Below are 21,420 nucleotides of genomic sequence, written 5' to 3' on the forward strand. Positions count from 1 at the left end.
GTGCTTGATATTGGTGGTGGCCTCATCTAAGTTTATTCTCTCAGATCCCCCCACCTTCCCTTTCCTCTAAATGTGAAACAAAAGAAACTAAATGACTTGATGGTAAATGCATAGTCATCATCCTTTTTAAAATTAAAGTATCAAAACATAAACTTGGCTACATAAAGCAATTTTTAATGCATTTATGATAGAACTTCATTTACACTTACCATACACATCAAGTTTTCTTGCCATAGCCACCATCCGCCCCCAACTTCCTTCCTCTCTAATCCATTGTTGTCTCTGGCAGCTTACAAATTGTCTTGTGTTTCATAATGGCTGGTGGCTGGTGCCTCTACCCATAACTAGAAGGTAAATGCAAGGAACGTTTTCCCCTCCACCAAGAAAAGGAACATAGATTATCTCCTGAAAGAAGTGCTGAATGGTATTAACATCAGATGGCTCTTGACAGATTAAGAAAGACCCCTGATGTGCAATTAAGAGAGTAAAATGAAGACACCTGTGTCATAAGTGCTCATTTAAAGGAACCATACATGAGGTCCCAGAAGTAGGCACAGAATTCATGTGAATGAATCTGACATTTAACGAAGACAGTGCCTCTCTGAAGAACGGCACCAGTGGCGAGTGGCCAGTTTTTATGTCTAGCCTGTGAATGTTATAGAGAAGCACAAAATGCAAGGGGGCCTGGCTCTCTTGCAGGCCTAAGGAATCATATGCCCTGGAAATTCCAGGAATTCAGTGGAATGCCTTTCTTTGAGTTATCACACCCATGCTGTCTAAAATGGTTCTCTCTTTCTTCCTCCGGTACCGCTTCCCCTTCTTTTCTGATATGTATTTGCAACAATGAGACACACATTTAGACATGATAACAGATGTAACTCAAGTGAGTAACTCTCTGAGACGAGTTCTGCGGCAGAATGTTAGGGGTGAAAGGTTCAAGCTGAACAACAGGTGTATGTTTTAGGTGTTTGTACATTCAGAGAAAATAATTAAGGTATCTAGCAATTCAGACTTTATATCAAAATTCTAAACACCAAACTGTTGATCTAAAGGATATATTTGGTGCCACGTTTCAGGGTTTGTCAATGAAAAATTGTTTTTTTGTTTGTTTGTTTGTTTTTGAGACGGAGTCTCGCTCTGTCACCCAGGCTGGAGTGCAGTGGCGCGATCTCAGCTCACTGCAAGCCCCGCCTCCCGGGTTCACGCCATTCTCCTGCCTCAGTCTCTACGAGTAGCTGGGACTACAGGCGCCCGCCACCACGCCCGGCTAATTTTTTGTATTTTTAGTAGAGACGGGGTTTCACCGTGGTCTCGATCTCCTGACCTGGTGATCCGCCCACCTCGGCCTGTCAATGAAAATTGAGCATAAGGTGCCCGAGAGTGAGGAACAGGACTGAAAGCCAACTATCCCATCTAGTGATGCCCCAAAGAGCAAAGGATGACATCTGGAAAAGTTTAAAGCTAGGCACCCCCCATAATGGGGAGGGAAAGGCAGGGAATCGCTAGATCTCAGCAACTGACAGATTTAAATGAACAGAAACCAGCAGAACACATGTTTACCATGTCTTGGTTCCAATATTTATTATTCTGACAGGTTAGGAATACTAGGATAAATAAGTAATATTTTCTCTTACAGAAAATTGTAATGATACTATTGAGCACAATTAAACACTCTGAGAATTTCACAGAAACATCAGAATTTTAACAGACAGTAGCCAGCGTCCTTGTGGCCAGTGTGAGTGACTTCTCACAGCTGCAAACACCCTGGGCCAGATTTCTTAAAACAGCTACATGACAAAAACAATGCTATTGACATCCAATAATGCTAAAGCCAGGGCACCACCTGGGCTTCACTGACTGTGGTTTCCAAACATGTCTCCACTGACTGTGGTTTTCAACCACAAGGAAAATGGAATATTCTTTGGCTCTTCCAGCCTAGACACAACTCCTGACCTAAGTCATTGAGTGGAGAGTCCTAACCCTTTGGAAGTTGAACTTTCTGCTTTCTTCCTGTGACTTTGGAACTGAGTTTGCAACAGAGGACCTGCCATCATGCTGCCCATGGATTTTGTGCTAACACTGGGAGAATTCTGTTCTCCAGGGGCTGACAAGCTCTTCTGGCCACCTGAATATCTTGAGATACTGCACGTGGTGACAGCCCTGCCCCCCCAAACTCTTAGAAACCAGATCTGAGAAAAAGCATATAAAAGTCACATCAGTGTTGTGTGACACAAACATCAGAAGAGTACACTGCCTAGTTTTCTTGCACACGGAATTTCTGGACATAACAGCATATTTGCTAGAAAGCACAATCCTGGCCGTTGCACAGCTTCACTAAATGCTGTTCTCACTCCACATCCCCTACGAGTGACAATGGTAGCCACGGTGAATGAGATGGCCCCATCCCTCCCACCCAAGGTACAGACACTTCTGCATGAATCCTAATGGTGGGCATCCTGTTTTTTTGTAGAATCCAGATGATAGGCGGGCAGGACACTAGCTGGGGGCCATCTGGAACATAAGAATGGCCAGTGTGTTAAGGCCTAAATCCTGGAGTTGAGGCAAAGATGCACTTGCCTTGGTCCAAGACCCACTCTGGGGCAGAATGGGAAAGGCCCGCTGAATCACTGCAGGCCCTCCTGCCTTGATGGTTCTCTGCTGCTGGGATTCTAGAGGTACACAGGAAGACAGCTCTCCAATGGCTTCAGGGTTTTGGGTATAAAACGAGGATTCAGTGAGGACTCCCCAATTGCCCCCATACCACGACTGCTTAGCTCTGCAATGTTCCTTCTTTTATCTGTTGGATAAAGAGGTTTCTCTCATCTTCTGGAGTCCGCCCATTCTGAGCCCGGACAATACATGTGGGCCGATGAAGGTTGAGCATGTATATCAAATGCTGCTTCTCGTTCTTGAGCTCCTCAATCTGAGCCTTCAGTTCAGCATTCACACTTTCCAGCTTCTCCGACTCCTGGAGGACAAGCACCAGAGGTATCAAGAAAGGAAGCAAGGGCCAGTGAGGACGGGGTGGCCTGGGCTGCTGCCTGGATACAGGGGTGTACCTGGGACACCCTGGGGCTCATCAAGCTGGGAGAGGAAGATGGGAGATGGGAGAGCAGCACTGGGTTTAGGAAAATGCAGACCCTCTTCTTCAGAGAAGCCCTGGTGATGCCACAGAGGTGGCCTGTGACTCTGCTAATACTGAAGCTGCAGTTCAGATACCTCATTTGCATGAGTCAACAGCCCATATGCAGGTCTTCTGGACCCAAAAGGGCCTTGGGAGCTGGGGAGAAATCCAGACTTATGGTGGCTTAGTTGATTCTGAGTCACAGATCTCAATGAGAAGCTCATCTCCCCAGAAAAAATGTATATGGCAACACACAAAATTCCCTAATTTTCACTGATCCCCTGAAGCAATCAACAGAACTTTTGGGGATCTGTGGGACATGGGTTAAGACTCTGCCCTGGCCTGTCCACATTTGGAGGAGGGACACAGCCACTGGAAAGACTGCTGAGCACCACCGGCCACCCTGCTTGCCCACAAAAGTTATTTCCCCTAGTGTCTCTCAAGGCGGGCGGGCTGAACGCAGCCAGGGGCTCGGCTTGCTGGCTAAGCCAGGCAGAAGGGCTGTAGAGTTAGGAACCAGACAAGAATGTAATGCAAGTGTAACCACTGCTTGTGGATTAAGGAAATAACTTGTTTGAAGAGATTAATTAAAGGCTTTTCATAGTGAGCCAAATGAGAGCTGGCAGCTTTCTTTTCTCAGGAAAACAGTCAAGTGAAGCCTCTTTAACTGGGCTGGCATGTCCTGCAGCCTGGAAGCTGATGGACATGTATGAACCGGCCGAGGCTGCTGGGAGTCGGGCATCAGATGAATTCACACACCTGCTTTTATACATCCACAGTCACATCCATTGTGTTAACTGCTTTGCCACCTCCTCATTCTGCAACTGGCATTTCTGCTACCAGCTACAAGGCCCTTCTTGGGAAACTATAACCAAGTAGGGGATTTTCTAACTCTTCTTCTGATAGCCACATGAAGCTGGTGAGGACAGGCGTGAGCGAGAGGAAGGGTAAGGCTAGAAGGCACTCACTTTCTGCAGGCACTCCGTCTTCTCCTTCTTCTTGTTTCGGCACTTTGCTGCTGCAATCTTATTTCTTTCTCGTCGCCTCTTTTTCCTTTCATCTTCTTCAGGGGCTACCTATAAAATCCAAAAGGAACACATTTAAAGGGTAGTAAGAAATGCCACCTATCTCAAATACACTGCCTTTTACTGCCAGCAAAAGCTGGCAGACAAGGGCAATGCTAGCGCTAAAAGACCCCGAAAAACTAAAGCTCTAGGCTTTTGTGTGAAAACCCCTACACACACACACACACATATGCACACACACACGTGAGTGAACAACAAAAATCAAAGTTAAAATTATACCGGCAATATATTAGTAAATTAAAAGTTAGCCAATTTTAAAAATGCATTTGGATTTTGAGATGAGGATAATATGCAAATTGATAACTATTGGTACTGACTGTAATCATTTAAAGCTGAAACAGATTCTGTTTGGTAAACATCTCCTTTCTCTGAGAACCAGGAATGATCTCAGGATCATCACCTAGCCACCCTCTCCCAGCCTTTTCTTCGATTCAAGACCCAAGGGCAACCCCACTCACCTCTGACTTCACCTGGAGCATCAGAGCACCAGCTTCCCAAATTCGGGAGAAGCCCATGATGCTCCTGCAGAAAAGGCACCTAAGCTCATTCCCAACCAAAGTGGCATTAATCGGCCCACGCTGGGGTGCCACCTGCAAGTGGTGAACTAGGACAATCTTTTAGATCAATCCCACTACTCCTTGCCCAAAGGCTGCAATCATGCCAGTTTAGTAAGCGTGAAACACTTCCACTTGCCACCACGAAGAAAAGGCCAACAACATGGTGGAACCTCAGCTCTGACATCCTTAAGCCACTCTGGCATCGCCAGAAGCCGCCTCCCAGACTTCTCACCATGTTTATTATTCCAGGGGTCTTATGCAAGGTTGCCAAGTGTGGAACAGTGCAAGTGTGTGAGACAGAAGTGAACCTGGAGCAACACCTGGTCCCAAGGCTGTGAACATTGCTACAGGGAAGGGTGGGGCAGGCTGCCTGGTCCTTGCTCTACTGTCTGGGTGCTTGGGTCCTAGTAATGATAAAAACAGGGACCATCACACTCCAAGCTTCTTCAGAACAACTGGACACAGAAGGTGGCCTCATCCTGACTCATGGCTTTAAGTGCCATCTATATGCTGATAATTTCCAACTCTGTTATCTCTAGCCCAGACTCTCCTCTGAACTCCAGACTCACATATTCAACTGCCTGTTAGACATCTCCACAGGGGTCTGCAGAATAGGACAGACCTCCTGCTCTTGCCACCACCCTAACCCCTATAATCCCAAATCTCAGCAGCAAATGGACGCTCCATTCTTACAGCTATGCTGGCCAGAAAACTCAGAGTCACCCTTGAGTCTTCTCTTTCTCTCATACCCCACATCCAATCTATCAGCAAATCAGCTTTACCTTCATGTCAGATCCAAAGCCAACCACTTCTCAGCACCTGCACTGCTCCCTCCTGCTGCAGGCCCCCTGACTCACATGGATTCCTGCCACTGCCTCCTTTCTGTGCACTCAGCTTCTGTCTTACCCCTACTGCCCATTCTCAACATGACAGCCAGGGCGATCATTTAAAAATATAAATCAAGGCTGGGCATGGTAGCTCACGCCTGTAATCCCAGCACTTTGGGAGGCCGAGGCCGGTGGATCACCTGAGGTCAGGAGTTTGAGACCAGCCTGGCCAACATGGAGAAACCCCGTCTCTACTAAAAAAAATACAAAAATTAGCCAGACGTGTGATGGGCACCTGTAATCCCAGCTATTTGGGAGACTGAGGCATGAGAATCGCTTGAACCTGGGAGGCAGAGGTTGCAGTGAGCCAAGATCATGCCACTGCACTCCAGCCTGGGTGACAGAGCAAGCCTCTGTCTCAAAAAAAAAAACGTGTGTGCGTGTGTCTGTGTGTCGTGTGTGTGTGTGTCGAATCTTGTTGCTTCTCTGCTCAAAACCCTTCTGTGGTTTCCCACCTCACTCTGAGCACAGGGCTGCATCTACACAATAATAGTCTATAAGACCCAATATGACCAGCCCCTACTTATCTCCCGCCCCTATACTCTGCCCCACTGCACAGCCCACCAGGCACCAATACTCCCACCTCAGTGCCCTTAATTTCTTTTACCAGATACCCACGTGGCTTCTTCCCTCTCCTCTTTCCTTCTTCCTTTCCTTTTGACTTCTGCTCGAAAGTCACTATCAGTGAATCCTTCCCTAACTTCCTAACTTAAAACAGCAAACCCGGCTGGGTGCGATGGCTCATGCCTGTGATCCCAGTGTTTTGGGAGGCTGAAGCAGGAGGATCACTTGAGCTCAGGAGATTGAGGCTACAATGAGCCATGATCACCCCACTGCACCCCAGCCTGGGTGATGGAGCAACACCGTCTCTAAAAGCAAAATGAGTCTTGCCCCATCACCCAGGCTGGAGTGCAGTGAGGTGATCATGGCTCATTGCAGCCTCAATCTCCTGGGCTCAAGCGGTCCTCCCACCTCAGCCTCTCAAGTAGATGAGACTATAGGCATGTACCACCTTGCCTAGCTAATATTTTTGTAGAGATTGGGTCTCATTGTGTTGCCCAGGCTGGTCTCAAACTCCTGGACTCCAGCAATAATCCCACCTTGGCCTCCCAAAGTGCTGGGATTATAAGCGTGGGCCACCATGCCTGGCCTGAAAAGTTTTTAAACCCAGTATCCCCACCCCTACCTGTTCTCTCTGCCCCGCTCCCTGCTTTTTTCTCCTTTGCACTCATCTCTTAATGTATTTACGTATGTTATGTATTGTCTGTCTTCTCCCAGGAGAAGGTAAGCTCCCTGAGGGCAGTGGTTTTGTTTGTTTCACTCTCAACAACAGCCCCCTGCCTAGAACATGCCCAACACACAGTGGCTGTGAGCGAAACATGTGCCGAAAGAATGAACACCTGTGGTAGAACCCACCTCGGCTTTTGTGATGGACACCCCAAGGGGTCTGTCGCTGACAGTGACTGACTCCAGCGCAGAGGACATCCGGTGGCAGAGGTGCTTGTTCTGGATGGCAAACCTCAGCTCTTCCTTGACAAAGGGCGTCAGGTTAGCAAAATCCTCAAACACCAGTGACCCAGGAGGGGACAGGCAGGGGACGATGGCAGAAGCACTCACTTCCGAGGCAGAGACCTGGCCTGGGTGTTGAAGCATCATTTTGCTGAAAGACACATTGAAACCCAAACTGTTTCAGGGGCTCTGGGGCATGGGATCAAGTCCCCCTCCCCCACCAGACCTCCAACACCAGAGCCCCACCCTCAGAGAAAAGTCCCATAAGCCCTTGGATTTCTGTTCTGTTTTTATTTTATGCCATCCTCATCTTAAGTAAAACAGGTTATTAAAATACCCACAGCTCAGTGACATGGACAAAATGCCTATTTGAAATTTATAAGGGATGATGTTTCAGGCTACTCTGAATTCACAAGATCTATGAGTTTTGGCTGGTGTGCCTATGTGCAAATGTGGCCTCAAACAGTCCTGAAAGAGGAAGAACATTTTTTAAAAATCAGTGAGGCCATTTTAAAAATCATGAGTTATCTCATTGTCAGCCTCTTTTTCAAAGAGGCTTGACATCAAGCTGAAACTATCAGTGAGTGGAAGTGAAAGCAAAAGGTGGGGAACCCTTGAATTTAGCAAATACATCTCTGAAGCTTCTGCCCCGGAAGTTGGGCCCAAGCAATAGGAATAAGAAAGGTGACTGTAACCAGGTGCGTTTCTTCACCCCAGACTTTGGCAGGGGATGGGGAGGTGGATTCTTAAGGTTAAGGTTGGCAAAGCAAAAGGTCTTAAAGAAAAGTGAGGCACCGTATTGTGGGGGAGTTGTTCAGGCCTATGGTATAGGGATAGACTTAGGCTGGGTGTGGGGGCAGGGAACCCTGGGGCTGGCTCTGGCACTAAAGAGCAGTGACTTCAGCTAGTCATTTCAGCTCTCTAGGACCCAGTCTGTGTCTGGTAAATGACTGACAGCTCCTCCAATGCAAGCATTGAGTCTCCACCATTGCTTTACCCAGAGCCTGGCCCAGTGCCTGACTCGCCAAGCCTCACTGGCCAACTGAATAAATGAAGTGGGGATGGGGTCATCAAATCAAATGGCCCCCATGGTCCAAGGTTACCTTTCTCATTCCCATTGCTTGGGCCCAACTTCCGGGGGAGAAGCTTCAGTGATGTATTTGCTAAATTCATCTCCCTCTATTATTCTATAGCTCGGTGAACCCAAAAGGATGACAAAAGGAAAACAAAGAGTAGAAATAGTGACAGTTCCATGGCCCCAATTTGGAAGAGTCCCCCATAAGTCTTGGCCTGCTGTGTACTCCCTCCAGCAGTGGCCATTCCCCCTCCTCCCTGCGGTTGGTTCCCAAGGGACAATGAGTATAGGGATGAGTGTAGGATGAGTGTGGTCTGGGCATTCCTCTCAACTGGGGATCTGTGGTCATTAGCACAGTCCAGACAGAGAAGAAGCCCTCTGGCAAGTCTCGAACATTTAAGGAGTGCCTCCTTCATACCAGAAACCTTAGGGGCACTATCTCATTTAATCCTCATGAGAATCCAGTGAGTTAGGATCTAGCTGCCTTTTATAGATGAGACAACTGAGGTTTAGACAAACTAAGTCATTTGCCCAAATTCACAGAATTAATATCGGGCAGCATCAGGATTTGGAATTAAGTTAGTTTGGCTCCAGGATTCATGCCCTTAATTTGTACATTGCAAAAAACGAACAAATATTATTCTATATTACAAAAACAAACAAGTATTATGTTATATTGCACAAACAAAAAACCAGAGCAAATTTTTGGGGGCAGGCCTTAAGGTAGGTAGGAGGCCTGGAAATGAAGTGATGGAGGGGAGGCTAAGTAAAGATTCCTCAGGATAACTTGAACTCTGTTTAATGAACTGCTAATCTTCATGTCAGGATGCATACCCGGGATGCTTGCTACCTGCCTTCTGGGAGTGTGAGCAAGTGGGTCTCTTATCCACAAAATTCCCAGACTGGGGTCAGAAGATGAAGATTTGAAGCCCACTTACTCCGTTACGTGTTATCATTGTACCTCCCAGTGGCTTTTTCTCCTCTGTTAAAGAAGGCTTGTAATAATCGCCCTATTTTCCCATAATATCCTATGAGGAATTGAGGAACTAATACATGAATATGCCCTGGAAAACATTCTTTGGCCAGGAGCTCCATGATTACTAGGCCTCCCAGAGATCTCTCCAGCCCAGGGCTGACTCTCTGACAGAGGCTCTGTGGGGTCCCGGAGGGAGGGCGGCTGGTCACCCTCTGATCTCAAAGGCTTCTGAATAGAATACCCTGACTTCAAACTCCCTCTGGAGATCTAACATACACCAATGGAGGCAAGACTTCCAGGCCAATGAAATCTGCCCTTGACTAGTCAAAGAAACCCAGGCTATGTATGTAATTCTTTTCCCAAAGCCCTGTGTCATGAGTCAGAACTGAAGTTCTTCTCTCAATTTAATCCTATAATCTTAGGATGCTGGGAGGATACTTGTCGCTGTCAGGCAATAAACTCTGAGAAACTAGCCTTCTAAAGCCAGAGGCTTAAGATTCTCCCATGCATTCACGTTTCCCTTCCCTTTCCAACTTTATTAAAAACTCAGTGATTCAGGGATGACATTCAGAGCTACCACTGGGCTGGTCTTTGTTCGGAGGCCTGGATGGCTCCCTTCTACAAGGGTACTTTGAATTCCACTGCAGTAGAGTGTAGTTCCATTTTGCCACCCAACTAGGTTTATTAATGAGCTCTCAGGGCTTGGGGTCTGCTGTTTGTGGCTCCCACCCCCCACCCTTCTTCTTATGTAAAGTCAGCAGTCCCAATGAAAGAAGCTGAAGAATGTCAGTGGTATGGAATGCTTTTATGAAAAGCATTGGGTGGGCTTCCTTGGGGACATAAATGGTTGTAAAAATGTTAAAAGCCTTTCAGAAAATAAAACAGATGTATCTGTCGAGATTTGGGTTTTCTCGGCACTAGGCTAAAGCTTAACTTCTTGGGATACTTTCTAGTTATTCCTTTACTCAGTGTCTTGAGGTATGATTCAGCCTAGACTAAGGCTGTGTCTTCACAAGGAAATGAAGTTAAATCTTCAGACAATTTTTCAGAAAGTTGAGATCCTCAAACATCCTGGTCACTGAAAAACATTGTTTGGCGACCTCAGATCAGAGTTGACTTTCTATGCTGATCATAAAATTGTTCAGACTTGCTACCAAGAACTTGCATTTTGTTTCTGCTTGATTATTTCCAATCAGAAATCATGTTGTATCATTGGCAGTTTCATCATTTTCAAGAAAGTGAAAGTTTACTCATGTATTCCTTTAACTGGAAATTCAGCTCCCAGATTTTTATTTCCTAGTAGCTACAGCTACAATGAATTTTCACTTTTAATTTTCATCCTCTTTCCACTAAGCATTGCTCGCTAACCATCTTATGTTACTAGGAAGCCAATACTGGCCTTTCACTAATCTTCATATCTTGGTCTTCCTCCCAGACCTCTTGAAGAGGTGCAAAGCTGGGCATCAAGGGCCAGAGACAATGTTTCTAAGCCTATCAGTGCCACTCATAAGCTGAGCACCCACCAACAAATCACTTAGGCTTTCTGGGCCTCTCATTCTCTTCCTCTGTAATTTGAGATCAAAACTGCCTGCCCCAAAGGGCTGTTGAGAAGGACATATGAGATTTACATACACACTGGGTAGTCACTATTACTGTGACTCCATCTTCTCAGTTTCAGGAAAAACTCATTCTGTTGTTATCAATTCAATAAAGCCCTGTTAGTGAGGAATTAACTGGAACCTTCAAGACATTCAGGTCAGTCAGAGCCTCTTTTGTACTCTCATTGATCCCAGGTTCTTGACAGACCAGGTAGATTTCACCCCACTATTTGCTGACACCAGCATTTCTCCATTACATATTTGAAAGAGAACCAAATCTCAAATATAAACCATTTCTCCCTTGGAAAGCTTCTGAGGCATCTTGGCTATGTCCTTCCTCCTCCCCTGGCTAGGTAACACTTGAAGCCACTGGCCCTGTCCCATGCCTAGCCAATTTTAAAAAGGAAGGAATCATGGACTCTATCTGATGGAAATCATGCCCTCTCGATATTAGAATCATCTAGGTCAGATTCTCATTTTATAATGAGTACATTGGTCCAGGGAGGTAAAATTGACTTGCCTGAGGTCATAAAGCTGGTGAGTGGCCCAGCCCATGCCAAGCTGCTGACCACCCACCAACTGCTCATTTCGCTCCATCACCAATAGGTATCGACCGCCTCAAGGGATCAACCAACAAGGCAACCAGAGAACAGAGCCATTAGCCAGGTAGATAAGGGGTCAAGAGTCCTGGCACCTGGTACCAGCCACAGAGGAGACTTTGACAGGACTGAGATAGGGAGGGGCTATCAAAGACAAGGGCCACGGAGAAAAAGGAATTCTATAATGGCTAAAGGGCAAGGAGGAAGAGCGAGAGAAAAAGAAGGCTCCCAGCACTGCCACAGATGCTGGGTGCTGTATCTTATCCCCACTGCGGGCGTGGGGTGCTGCCTTCTTTGCTGTCTCTGAAACCATTCCGACAGTAACTGCAATCCTCACCCCATCCCATCTTTGTCCAGGATATCCTCAAAGCAGGAGCCTGTATGTTGTAGCATTATTCTACAACCAATGCTAGCTGCAAAACAATGGGGATAGTAATACCAATGTTTTGCCTTCACTTTAAGTTGCGGAGACAGAAACTTCGAATAGAAGATATGACTGTCCCTACAATGAAAGGGGTGCACTGAGAGAACATCCAGATTTTCTGGCTCTCCTTTTTATTCTGGAGTCATCAAGGATTTAGTAACTATTTTATTTGTAAGAAAGCATGTGTGACCTATGCAATGCAATTAGGGAAAAGAAAATGTTTAGGAGGAAAGGAAGTAGATGAGAGATGAAAATGGGGGTGGGGGGAGCAGAGAAGGAGAACGAATCCAGTGGAAAGAAAGCTGGTGAGGGAAAAGATGCTCTGCAGAAAAGTCCCCTTTCCCCCACTGTCTGGACACTGGTGAATGACATTAGATAGAGACCTACCCCATTCAAGTCCCCTCACTGGCTCCTTTTCTTCCCACTACACCACTCCAGAATCTGAAAATCTCCAGACAGAAAGGACCTTAGCAGTTATCTGGTCCAACCACTGCATTGTGCCCTCCAACACGTAGAGGGGGCCGGTACTGCCCATGTGCCCTTATTTCCCGGCTCGGTATACTGAGCCTCAGCTCAGCGACATCGATTGCAGTGTAAGCGGTCAGAGTCCTGGCACTAGACCACAAAGCCATTCTCTCAAATATCTGCACGACTGGCTCCACGCCCTCGCTTCCCCGCCACGGTGGGTCTCCCGCGGACCCGCCGAAGGAAACGCCAGAGTGAGAGTCCCAGGTGTGTGGGAGTCCCGGGCTCGGGGTTCGGACACCAGCCGGTGCCGGGAGCCCTCCCCGTCTTCCGCCCCGGGACAGCGCGACACCAGCGCTCGCCACTTCCGAACTTATCCCAGCTAACTTTTTCTCGGGGTTGCCTTCACGGTCCTGCCGCCAGCGCTACGGGTGCCCAGGGCGACCCCCAGCGGCCGCGCCCGCGACGCCGCCCGGCCTCCCGCCCCTTCCCCATTCATTCCTCTCGGCGCGTGGGGCAGCCCTCCCGCGAGCCTCCCGCCTTCGTGCCTCTCTGCCCATCCGTGGGGCAGCCCTCCCGCGAGCCTCCCGCCTTCGTGCCTCTCTGCCCATCCCGGGAAGGGCAGGCTCCCGCAGTGCCGTGTCTCGAAGCGAGGGATGGAGCGGGACGGCGAGCGGGGCAGCCTCGGACACCCCAGCGCACCCGCCCGCCCGCCTTACGCCCTCTCCCAGCCAGGCAAGGCAGCGCCGTCGGCGCAGAGAAGCGGCGCTCGAGGCTGGCGGCAGAGTGGACGCCCGACCTCCGTCACCGGGAAGCTTTCGCGCCCCGAGTCAAAAGAGAAAGTTAGTTCTTTCGCTTTGCGGGAAACTTTTCGAGGCGCCGAGGAGCAGCGGTGGCTTAGAAGAAGTTTAAGCCAGAGTTACTTCCAAGCCGGAGGCTGGGGGCGCGGATCCGGGGTGGGTCGGGGGTCGGCGGACTGGTTACTTAGAGGGGCGCGAAGGGAAGGAAGGCGAGCAGCCCTCGTCGCGCTCACTCCCTCGGCTTCCAGCGCTCACCTCCAGGCTCCGCTCGGGGCGGCCAGGGTCCGGAGGACAGGCGGGGTCTGGACGGGGGCGGGCGAGCACCGAGGACTCACGGCCGGCGCGCGGGCTGAAGGGTGCGCTCGGGCGGCGGCGAGCGAAGAGAGCTGTGCAGTGCGCGCCTGGCTGCGTGCGACTGTGGCCTGGAGAGCGTTGCATCACCCCTTTTATAGCCCTCGGGCTGGCGGCGCGGTCGTTTACTCCGTGTTGCCAGTCCCAGGCTGACGTAATGCTATTAATAGCTTCCCGGGAGAACCGGCCGAACGGAGCGGGGGAAGGGGGGTGGGGGAGGGGCCAAGGCGGGGCGGAAGGCGGGTGAAGAGTGGGGGCACTGGTGATGCAAGTTCGGGGAGGAGCCAGCCCAGGCGCGTTCCCTCAGCCTCGCTCACTGAGACACACACCAGCCCGCCCTCTCTCTCCATATCAGGACCGGAGCCGCCCGGGATAGCCGCCAGATGTGCGTACTCGCTGCTGCGTGTTCCAGGCATGACCAATGGTGCCCAAGCCAGCGGCATGACTCCACCGCGCTGGCATCTCTCCCTCCGCTAGGTTGAGGAGCGGGGGGAGGGGGGGCGGGGAAGGTGGGGAGGCGGGTCCCGGCCCCAGCCCAGACTAGGTGAGGCTGGGAAGCGGGCACGACCTTTCTCTAAAATGCGTGGTCATTTTCTGGAGCTTCAGGAAAATACCCCCTCCCCCACTGGCCTCCTAGTTCTCTAGCAGGGGCGGAGTAGGGGCAGAAGCGTTGGTCTGTGGTTTGGGGAAGGTGTCCAAAGTCACCCTTCGGTGTATCCACGCCGTTACCCGCCGGGTGTGACCTCCGCGGCGGGGACCGCGAGAAGCCCGCCGGTTAACACAAAAGCGGAGGGCAGCCCTCGGCTGGCACCGTGCGCCCGAGCCCGCAGCCCCGGACACTCCACATGGACGCACACGCAGGACAGCTCCGGGCTCCGAGACTAGGGCAAGTGGTAGGATCGTATCGGTTCGATTTTTTTTTTTTTTTAACTATCACAAAGCGTTTGAAATTGACAAGAACGTGTCAGTGAAACCAACAAGAGCGTGAAAAGATCGGAGTCCGGGAGGAATCAGAGGCAACCCCGTGGGAGGGTAGGAGGGGGCAGAAGCCAGCGGCCAGGAGGAGGGGGAAAGAGAAGGTGCTTTGGGGTCCGCGAACCTGCCCAGGCCTGGGGGTCGCCCCGCTCTCAGGCAATATTTAGGGAAAACCCATCTTCAGCTTTCACGTGTTCTTCTGCTCCCAGAGCCGATTGGGCTGGGACCGGACGGCCCGGAATGGGGACGCACTGACCACAGGCGGAACCAGCAGCAGAAATCCCCTCTGCCCTCAAGCCAGGGTGGCGGGAAAGGCGGGGCCCCGTGGTCCGAGATTCGAGCTGAGACCTCAGCAGAACTGGGTTTGAACCTTAAAAACGATTTCCTGGTTCTTATTCCCCGACCCCAACAATTTCTGATCAGAGAGCGGCAGAACCAGGAACCTTCTTGACTGCCCGTGGATGACTATTTGTGGGCACAAGTGTGGCCCGGGACTTTCGCACCTGCCTGGGAGGGAGACCTGCGCGGCCGCAGGGTGTGGGGACACGGCGAAGGACAGAAACACCTGCTCCTTTCCACCTGCCTCTGGGAGAGAGGCGACCGAAGGTCATAGTTTGGTAATTTGGGGTAGAAACGAGAGATGTCTGGAGCCCGGGTCTCACTTGAAGTCCCCAGTTCCCCCCACGGGGGTTCCTCGCCGCCAAGCCGGACCTCACTCAGACCACCCACCTCCCCACCGGCCTGGGAACAGGCGGAGGGCGGCCTCAGAAGTCTTCGCGCCCCGGCGGGCCCGGGAGCCCTGGGGTTCCACGCGGGATCCTCGGAGATCCTGCTGTGGACCTGACCCGATTTCCAGCGGCGTCGCGCGGGAAGTGCAGGGCGGGTGTTTTCGCTTTACTTTTCGCCCTAGTAACGGCTCTCCCGGCCCCACCCTCCGCTTCCACGCCCTCACCCCCGCGCGCCGCTCAGCACACCTCCACAACCCGCCTTCCCGCTGCAGTGCGCGCAGGTAAACCCCGGGCGTGTCGGAGCAACCCCGAGAACACCGGGCGGGATTAGGTGGAGGAGTGTTTGTGCATTTGAATGAAGTTATTTGGTATCTGTACTTAGCTATTTTATCTACTTATAGATTGTCCTGGAATCAATAGCACCATTATAAAGTGAAGCAAGGAGAGGAGAGAGAACACGTGAAGCTTTTTACTCTTTTTCTGCTGTGAAACAGAAATTTTGACCAGTTTACAGGTTGAACTATGATTCCATTAATACACCCAAGCCAGATCTGTGGAGATCTGGTCCTGTCCTTAAGGGGAAATTCAAATTAGGGCGTCAAGTAAACAAACAGCCAGACCGTCCTCCACAAAACAATGCAAGGGAAGGATAATTGGGGTGGGGGGAGAAGCCCCCAACACCCTGGTCGGGTTATTCTTATTACCATTGTGCCTCCAGTTCCTTTTATCAATCTTGCTTCATTCTAATTACTCTTAGTTTGGAATCTCCAAGTTACACCTGGATAGAAACGCTGTCAGCTGTTCACAGAAGTCTGATCCTGACATTCTAAACCCGAAAAGTGATAAGAATCTTGACAGAGAACTAAGTCCACTCCCCACTTGAATGAAACTCTTATCCAGGGAAAACGAAAACTACTCCTGCCTGCCTCCCTCGCCTCAGCCCCCAGGAGAACCGTGAAATGCCTGCTGAATTGAGAGACTGGAAAAGAACAGAGCAAGGCAGAGCCCCTGAGGTCTTTGCCACAGGAGAGTGATCAACATCTGAGTTCTTTGCATCCTCATTTTACCCTGACTTAAGTGAATGCCAGCAATGTCCAGTGTCCACACTCTCAGCGCACACACAGGCAGTGCCATGCAGGGGAGGGGACAGAAAAGCTTTCCACACCAAAACTCTTCTCGACGCAAACCAAAGAATGGCTGTCTCGCCTTAGAAGGAAGCCCTGGCTAGGGTGATTTCAGGGGTTAATCCTCAATGAAAGAGGGTTAAGCAGAGACTTGAAGATTGCTGAGGTTTTATGATGGTGAACTGCCTGGGGAATCCACATTCAGATCAGCCTTGGTATGTTTTGCTGAGTGAGATAAGAGTTGGAGACTTCATGCTGGGACATGTGCAAAAGGAAGGGAAAAAATTAAAAGGGGAGGGGAAGGAACTAGGCGACTAAAAACAGCCCACTCGTGGCAACCAAATCTAAACAGAAAAACATTGCAGGGAGCCAAACGCAAAATAAAAAACAAAAAAGTTCGAGACATTTAAAGGTTCTAGCAGTTTCTTAGTTCAGTGCACAGTCCCTTCCCACATTCCTCTGCCCCATTACTCTATTCTCTAAACCCTAAGACTGTATTCGTGCCCAGAATGCTTGAAACACAAGATAAGATCCGCCAGAGAAGCGGCAGAGTACTAGCAGCTCCGTCTGCCTGGCTCAACCTACTTCTGCGCTTTGGAACGGGGAGTGGAGTCGATTTTCTTATACTTTATTCTGTTTCCGAAGCCCACTCTTTCTACAAAGTCAGTTTGAATGTGGGGACTGCTAGTTTAATAGTGTCCAAAATCGGCATTGTCAGGAAACGGGGGCAGCATCACACAGTAGGCACCGAAGTGTGGAAGGCACTTGGATTCTGGATTCAGCACTTAGATGCTGTGTCACCTTAAGTAAGTTATTTCCTCAAATGAAAAATGGCACTAACAATAGCACCTAATGCGTAAGATTGTTGTGACATTTCTCTGAGGATGTGGCACCCAGTCAGCCCTCAGTAGTGGTATCATTAATTAATTATGAATCAAGAAAAGCTTTCTGAGGTACCCTTGAATCTCTCCAGGAACTCATTCAGTACCCCTTGTCAGTGGCAAATAGTGGACGAAATCAAGCGATCTCCAGGAATGACAATCATGAGGGGGCAGGAATGAGAGCCCAGGCAGACACTGATGAGAGCAGTCTTCGTTCCCCATCACAGCAACTCCACCACACACCTGGGGCTCTCCTCAATGTTGGGTGGCCCTGCCAAGTATACTGGGCTAGGAGCAGGGGATTTGGGTTCGGGGTCTGGTTCTGTCTTTGGTATTCTTGAGCAAGGCACTCCCCCTTTCTAAGGCTCCCAACTTTTCTGAAGTGAGGAGACTTGGGCTGAGCTCTGACAGTCCTGAATGGGGACCCTCTGCCAAAGCCACCCTATGAGCCTCTGGCAACTGTCCCTAACAGAGATGGGGAGAGAGAAGACATCATAGGTAAGGCACTAAATAGCACAAGGACAGACCCATTTCTGCAACCTTTCTTCCCCTCCAAAAACTAGAGTTAAGAAATGTTGTCCAACTTAAACACAGCCTGTCCTTCTCCCACCTCCAATACTTCCAAGAGTTTTCACCCCCATGGACTAGGTGCCTTGTGAGAGAGGGGCATGGCAGAACACCCCAGGCATGGATTACATCTCTGGGGACTTCTTGTGTGTAGCCCATCATCAACAACCATAGATATCTACCTTGGTCTACAGGGCCAAAACCCACATAGCAGATATTCCCATTTGAGAGATTGAATCCTGGAGACCCCAGAATCCAAGATGAAGTCCTGGAAGTCAGTGGATTAGCAAGACTCAGGAGACCTGGGATTCATCCACAGGTTTACCTCCAGTCAACTGAGTGAGTATACAAGTCATAAACACGATGCCTCAGTTTCCCAGTCTATAAAATGGAACTACTTAGCATTGGCTCCCCCTAGGTTGTTGTAAGAATCAAATGAGATAGTAGATGTGAAAGTGATTTGAAAATAAAAGATTCATTGTTTTAAAGATTTCTTTGGGGAAAGTTTTACTGTAATTTTTTTGTCATTATGAAAATTTGGGAAACAGACAAGAGAAAAATATTACCCACAATCTCAACACTATTAGCACTGTAGTGTGTTTCCCTTTAATCTTTTTTCTCATGTACATGATTTTAAAATACAGTTATGATTTTAGATTGCATGCACCTTTGAAATTTGCTCTTTTGCTTATTACCTCGAATGGTATATGGTCTTTCTTCTTAAAAATAGATCTTATTATAAAGTATAGCATATATACAAAAGATTATATAGAACACACACACACATATATATATATGTATACACATATACACATTTTAATAATCAAACACATTAGGAACCCACCACTCAAGAAGTAGACCTCTTTGCCTCCCAGAGGTAACCACTATCCTAATTCTTATTACCATAATTGCCAATGGATGTTGTATGATTTACCTAATCATTTCCCTACTTTTAGAATTTAGAGTGTTGCTAATATTTTGCTTGAATGCTATACAAATTTAAACCTTTTTATAAGAGAAGGGGCATGAAATACCATCATTGCTCAGGATGCTTAAATGGGGTTAAAGAATGAGTCTTGATGTCTACCTTCAAATGCCTCACAGGGCATATATATGGTGGAAGATGGAAGGACCCCCAAGTATTGTGACTACTTGTGCATTTTCCTTGTTTCCTAACATCCAAACAAAAAATCCTGCAGGCGCTTTTTCCTTTTTTTAAATCCCTGCCCCTCTCTACTTCCCGTCCTCTTTTATTTTCTCTTCATCTACCTTGAAACAGAAAATGTAGTCTGCAGCATGGGCTAGTGATACAGAATTACAGCAGCCAGGCTGTGCTTCTCCCCGTGCCTTCAGGCAAAATTCTCACTGTAGCTCGGGCGGCTCTAGCATCTCTATGCCAGTTTGGTGACATGAGTGGCTACCAGGTAGCTGGTCACTTCAGTCTGCACCTGAGCGAGTGCAGATGTTTGGTGGTGATTCTCGGAACTAAAAGACACCATAGCCAAAAGGACCCTAGAAGTTATTCACTTCCATCTTTCTCAAACCGGACATGAGCACACACAGGTGTACCAGGGCCATGAGATAAACAAAGGAGATCTTACTTGAGTGTCTGCCTTAAATAAAAAATCCTTAAAGTATCGTGTTATATTAAACATATATAGATACGTGGAATTTGAATGTAAGTCATACAAGGATTTCTAAGGAAAGAGAGAAGATATCAAATACACTCTGGGTCTAGCATCGGCTGCCAAAAGTTTTATTCCTGGGACCTTGAGAGGATTAGTTCCCTCCCTTCTTTCTAAGTGTAAAATGTTACTATGTAGCTTCTGGGTGTTCCAGGCTATGTACTAAGCCCTTTACATACAGTAAATGCTTTTAATTATTGTAACCACCCTTTGATGGACCGTAAACATCTCCATTTTATAGATGAGGAAATTGAGGCACAGACAGGGTAAATAACTTGCCAGAAGTTACCTAGCTAGTGAGCAGTAGAGCAGGATTCAACCCAGGCAGTCTGACTCCTGAGTCTGAGTGCACAACCACGATACTTACTACCTCCTGGCAAGTGCTCACGGGAGACTTGGGCTGCTCTCATGCAGTTCAGGCCCTCCTTTGATGGGTGAGGAAACTGAACTCACAGAGGAAATATGGCTCTACGTCATGTCAGAATCATGAATTCTCATACCGAAAGGAACCTTAGCAGCCATTGAGACTCATGAGCCCCTTTTTTGCCCTCCGCCTGGGGGATGCTGCTTTTGCTAAGAATAGGGCCAAAGTGAAAAAAGCTGATTGTAAGAAGAGCACCCTAAAACATTTCAGGGGCATCCTTAGCTAGTAGCTGGGAAGGCATACTGTCCTTGGGGCTGAAAAGGGGATGGTGCAGGGTAGAAGCCAGGGATGGCAGAAAGAACCTGTGGTCAGATAGAACTGAGTTCAAATCCTCCTTCTGCCACCGTTTATTTGGTTTTGAGAAGGTCCTATAACCTCAGTTTCTCCTGTAAAGTGAGGATAATATCAATTTCCTTATTTATATCTGTTTCCTTAATCATGGGATTAAGGAACAATTCACCTTTATTATGCATTGTGTACCTGTATCAAAATATCTCAGATACCCAATAAATATATACACCTACTATATACTCCCCAAAATTAAAAAACAATTCATCCTCAAAAGTGAAATTCAATAAATATTACTTTTTTCCCTCTTCACGCCTCACACTTGAAGCTACCAAGTCATATGGAAACCTGAGACACCAAAGTGTCTAGACCCTCATGGAAAGTTCCACCCCTCAGGCTGACTTACTGACTGATTTGAAAACAAATTTAAAAAAACTTGATGTGTGGCCAGGTCCTATTTAGTAATTACTATTTACTGAGCACATACTACATGCCAGGCACAATAGTAAGCACTTTAAAAAATACCCAGTATCTTATTTCATCCTTATAATAACCTGTGAGGTAGGTTTTTTATCTCGGTTTTACAGATGAGGAAACCAAAGCACAGAAAGGTTAAGAAAATTGCTCATAGGCACTTGATTTAAACACAGATCTAACTTATTTCAAAACTTATATTAAGCGATATTGTCCTCAAAATCTTAGAGAGAATGATGTGTGTTTACTTTTCTTTAGCCTTCCCGTCCTTGTTGAAAACGAGCACCCTCGCTTTACCAAAGTCTTGCTGAATGCACAGATGCTTCTGGATTGACCTTACCAGAAAATTCTTACTCCTGATGTCCCAGAGGATTCATGCTTAATAAATTCCAGATCTCTGTGCCCTCAGGGATACTTTCCCCCCTGCCAAATTTGCAATTATTTCATAATTTGCTTTAACCACAAACATAAGCCCTGTTATTGAATGAGTAAACTGAGTAGGGCTTTTTGGACTTTTATTCTTTTCCCAAAATACGATGAACTTGAATCATCAGATGATGAACTTGTACTTGAAACTAGAGTGGCCGAGGGCAAAGTGAGTCACTCCAGTGAGTTTATGCCTATCAATCAATGCATCAAATTGTGTCCTTTACCAGACACTGCTCTCAGCAGTCTACTTAGACACCTTGGGGTTACAAGGGCAATATAAGAGCATTTCTTGACCTGAGGAGTTAAAAATCTTGTTTAGGTGGCAAATTAGTATACATGAAGCAGATGTCCAGCAATATAGTAGGTATTTTATATATATATATATATATATATAT

At 48.0% G+C, this 21,420-nt stretch overlaps 1 protein-coding gene across 4 annotated transcripts in view; it reads right to left on the bottom strand.

The window, feature by feature from the left end:
* Window positions 1–1,566: 1,566 nt before the first annotated feature.
* The window catches only part of ATF3 (activating transcription factor 3), a 151,096-nt gene continuing 131,242 nt past the window's right edge, over window positions 1,567–21,420 (bottom strand). For 2 of the 4 annotated variants that reach the window (XM_032136745.2, XM_058430774.1), the window contains exons 2-4: window positions 7,070–7,313; window positions 4,093–4,200; window positions 1,567–2,968 (exon numbers count right to left, since the gene is read on the bottom strand). In XM_032136745.2, coding sequence (XP_031992636.1) covers window positions 2,771–2,968; window positions 4,093–4,200; window positions 7,070–7,309 — 546 coding nt within the window. In that variant the 5' untranslated portion in view covers window positions 7,310–7,313 and the 3' untranslated portion in view covers window positions 1,567–2,770. Of the gene's footprint in view, window positions 2,969–4,092; window positions 4,201–7,069; window positions 7,314–13,354; window positions 13,557–21,420 lie in introns of those variants that run through there. The other 2 variants (XM_058430773.1, XM_058430775.1) reach the window with 2 other exon arrangements.

Source organism: Hylobates moloch, unplaced genomic scaffold, assembly GCF_009828535.3.
Source record: "Hylobates moloch isolate HMO894 unplaced genomic scaffold, HMol_V3 SCAFFOLD_18, whole genome shotgun sequence".
Classification (NCBI taxonomy): Eukaryota; Metazoa; Chordata; class Mammalia; order Primates; family Hylobatidae; genus Hylobates; species Hylobates moloch.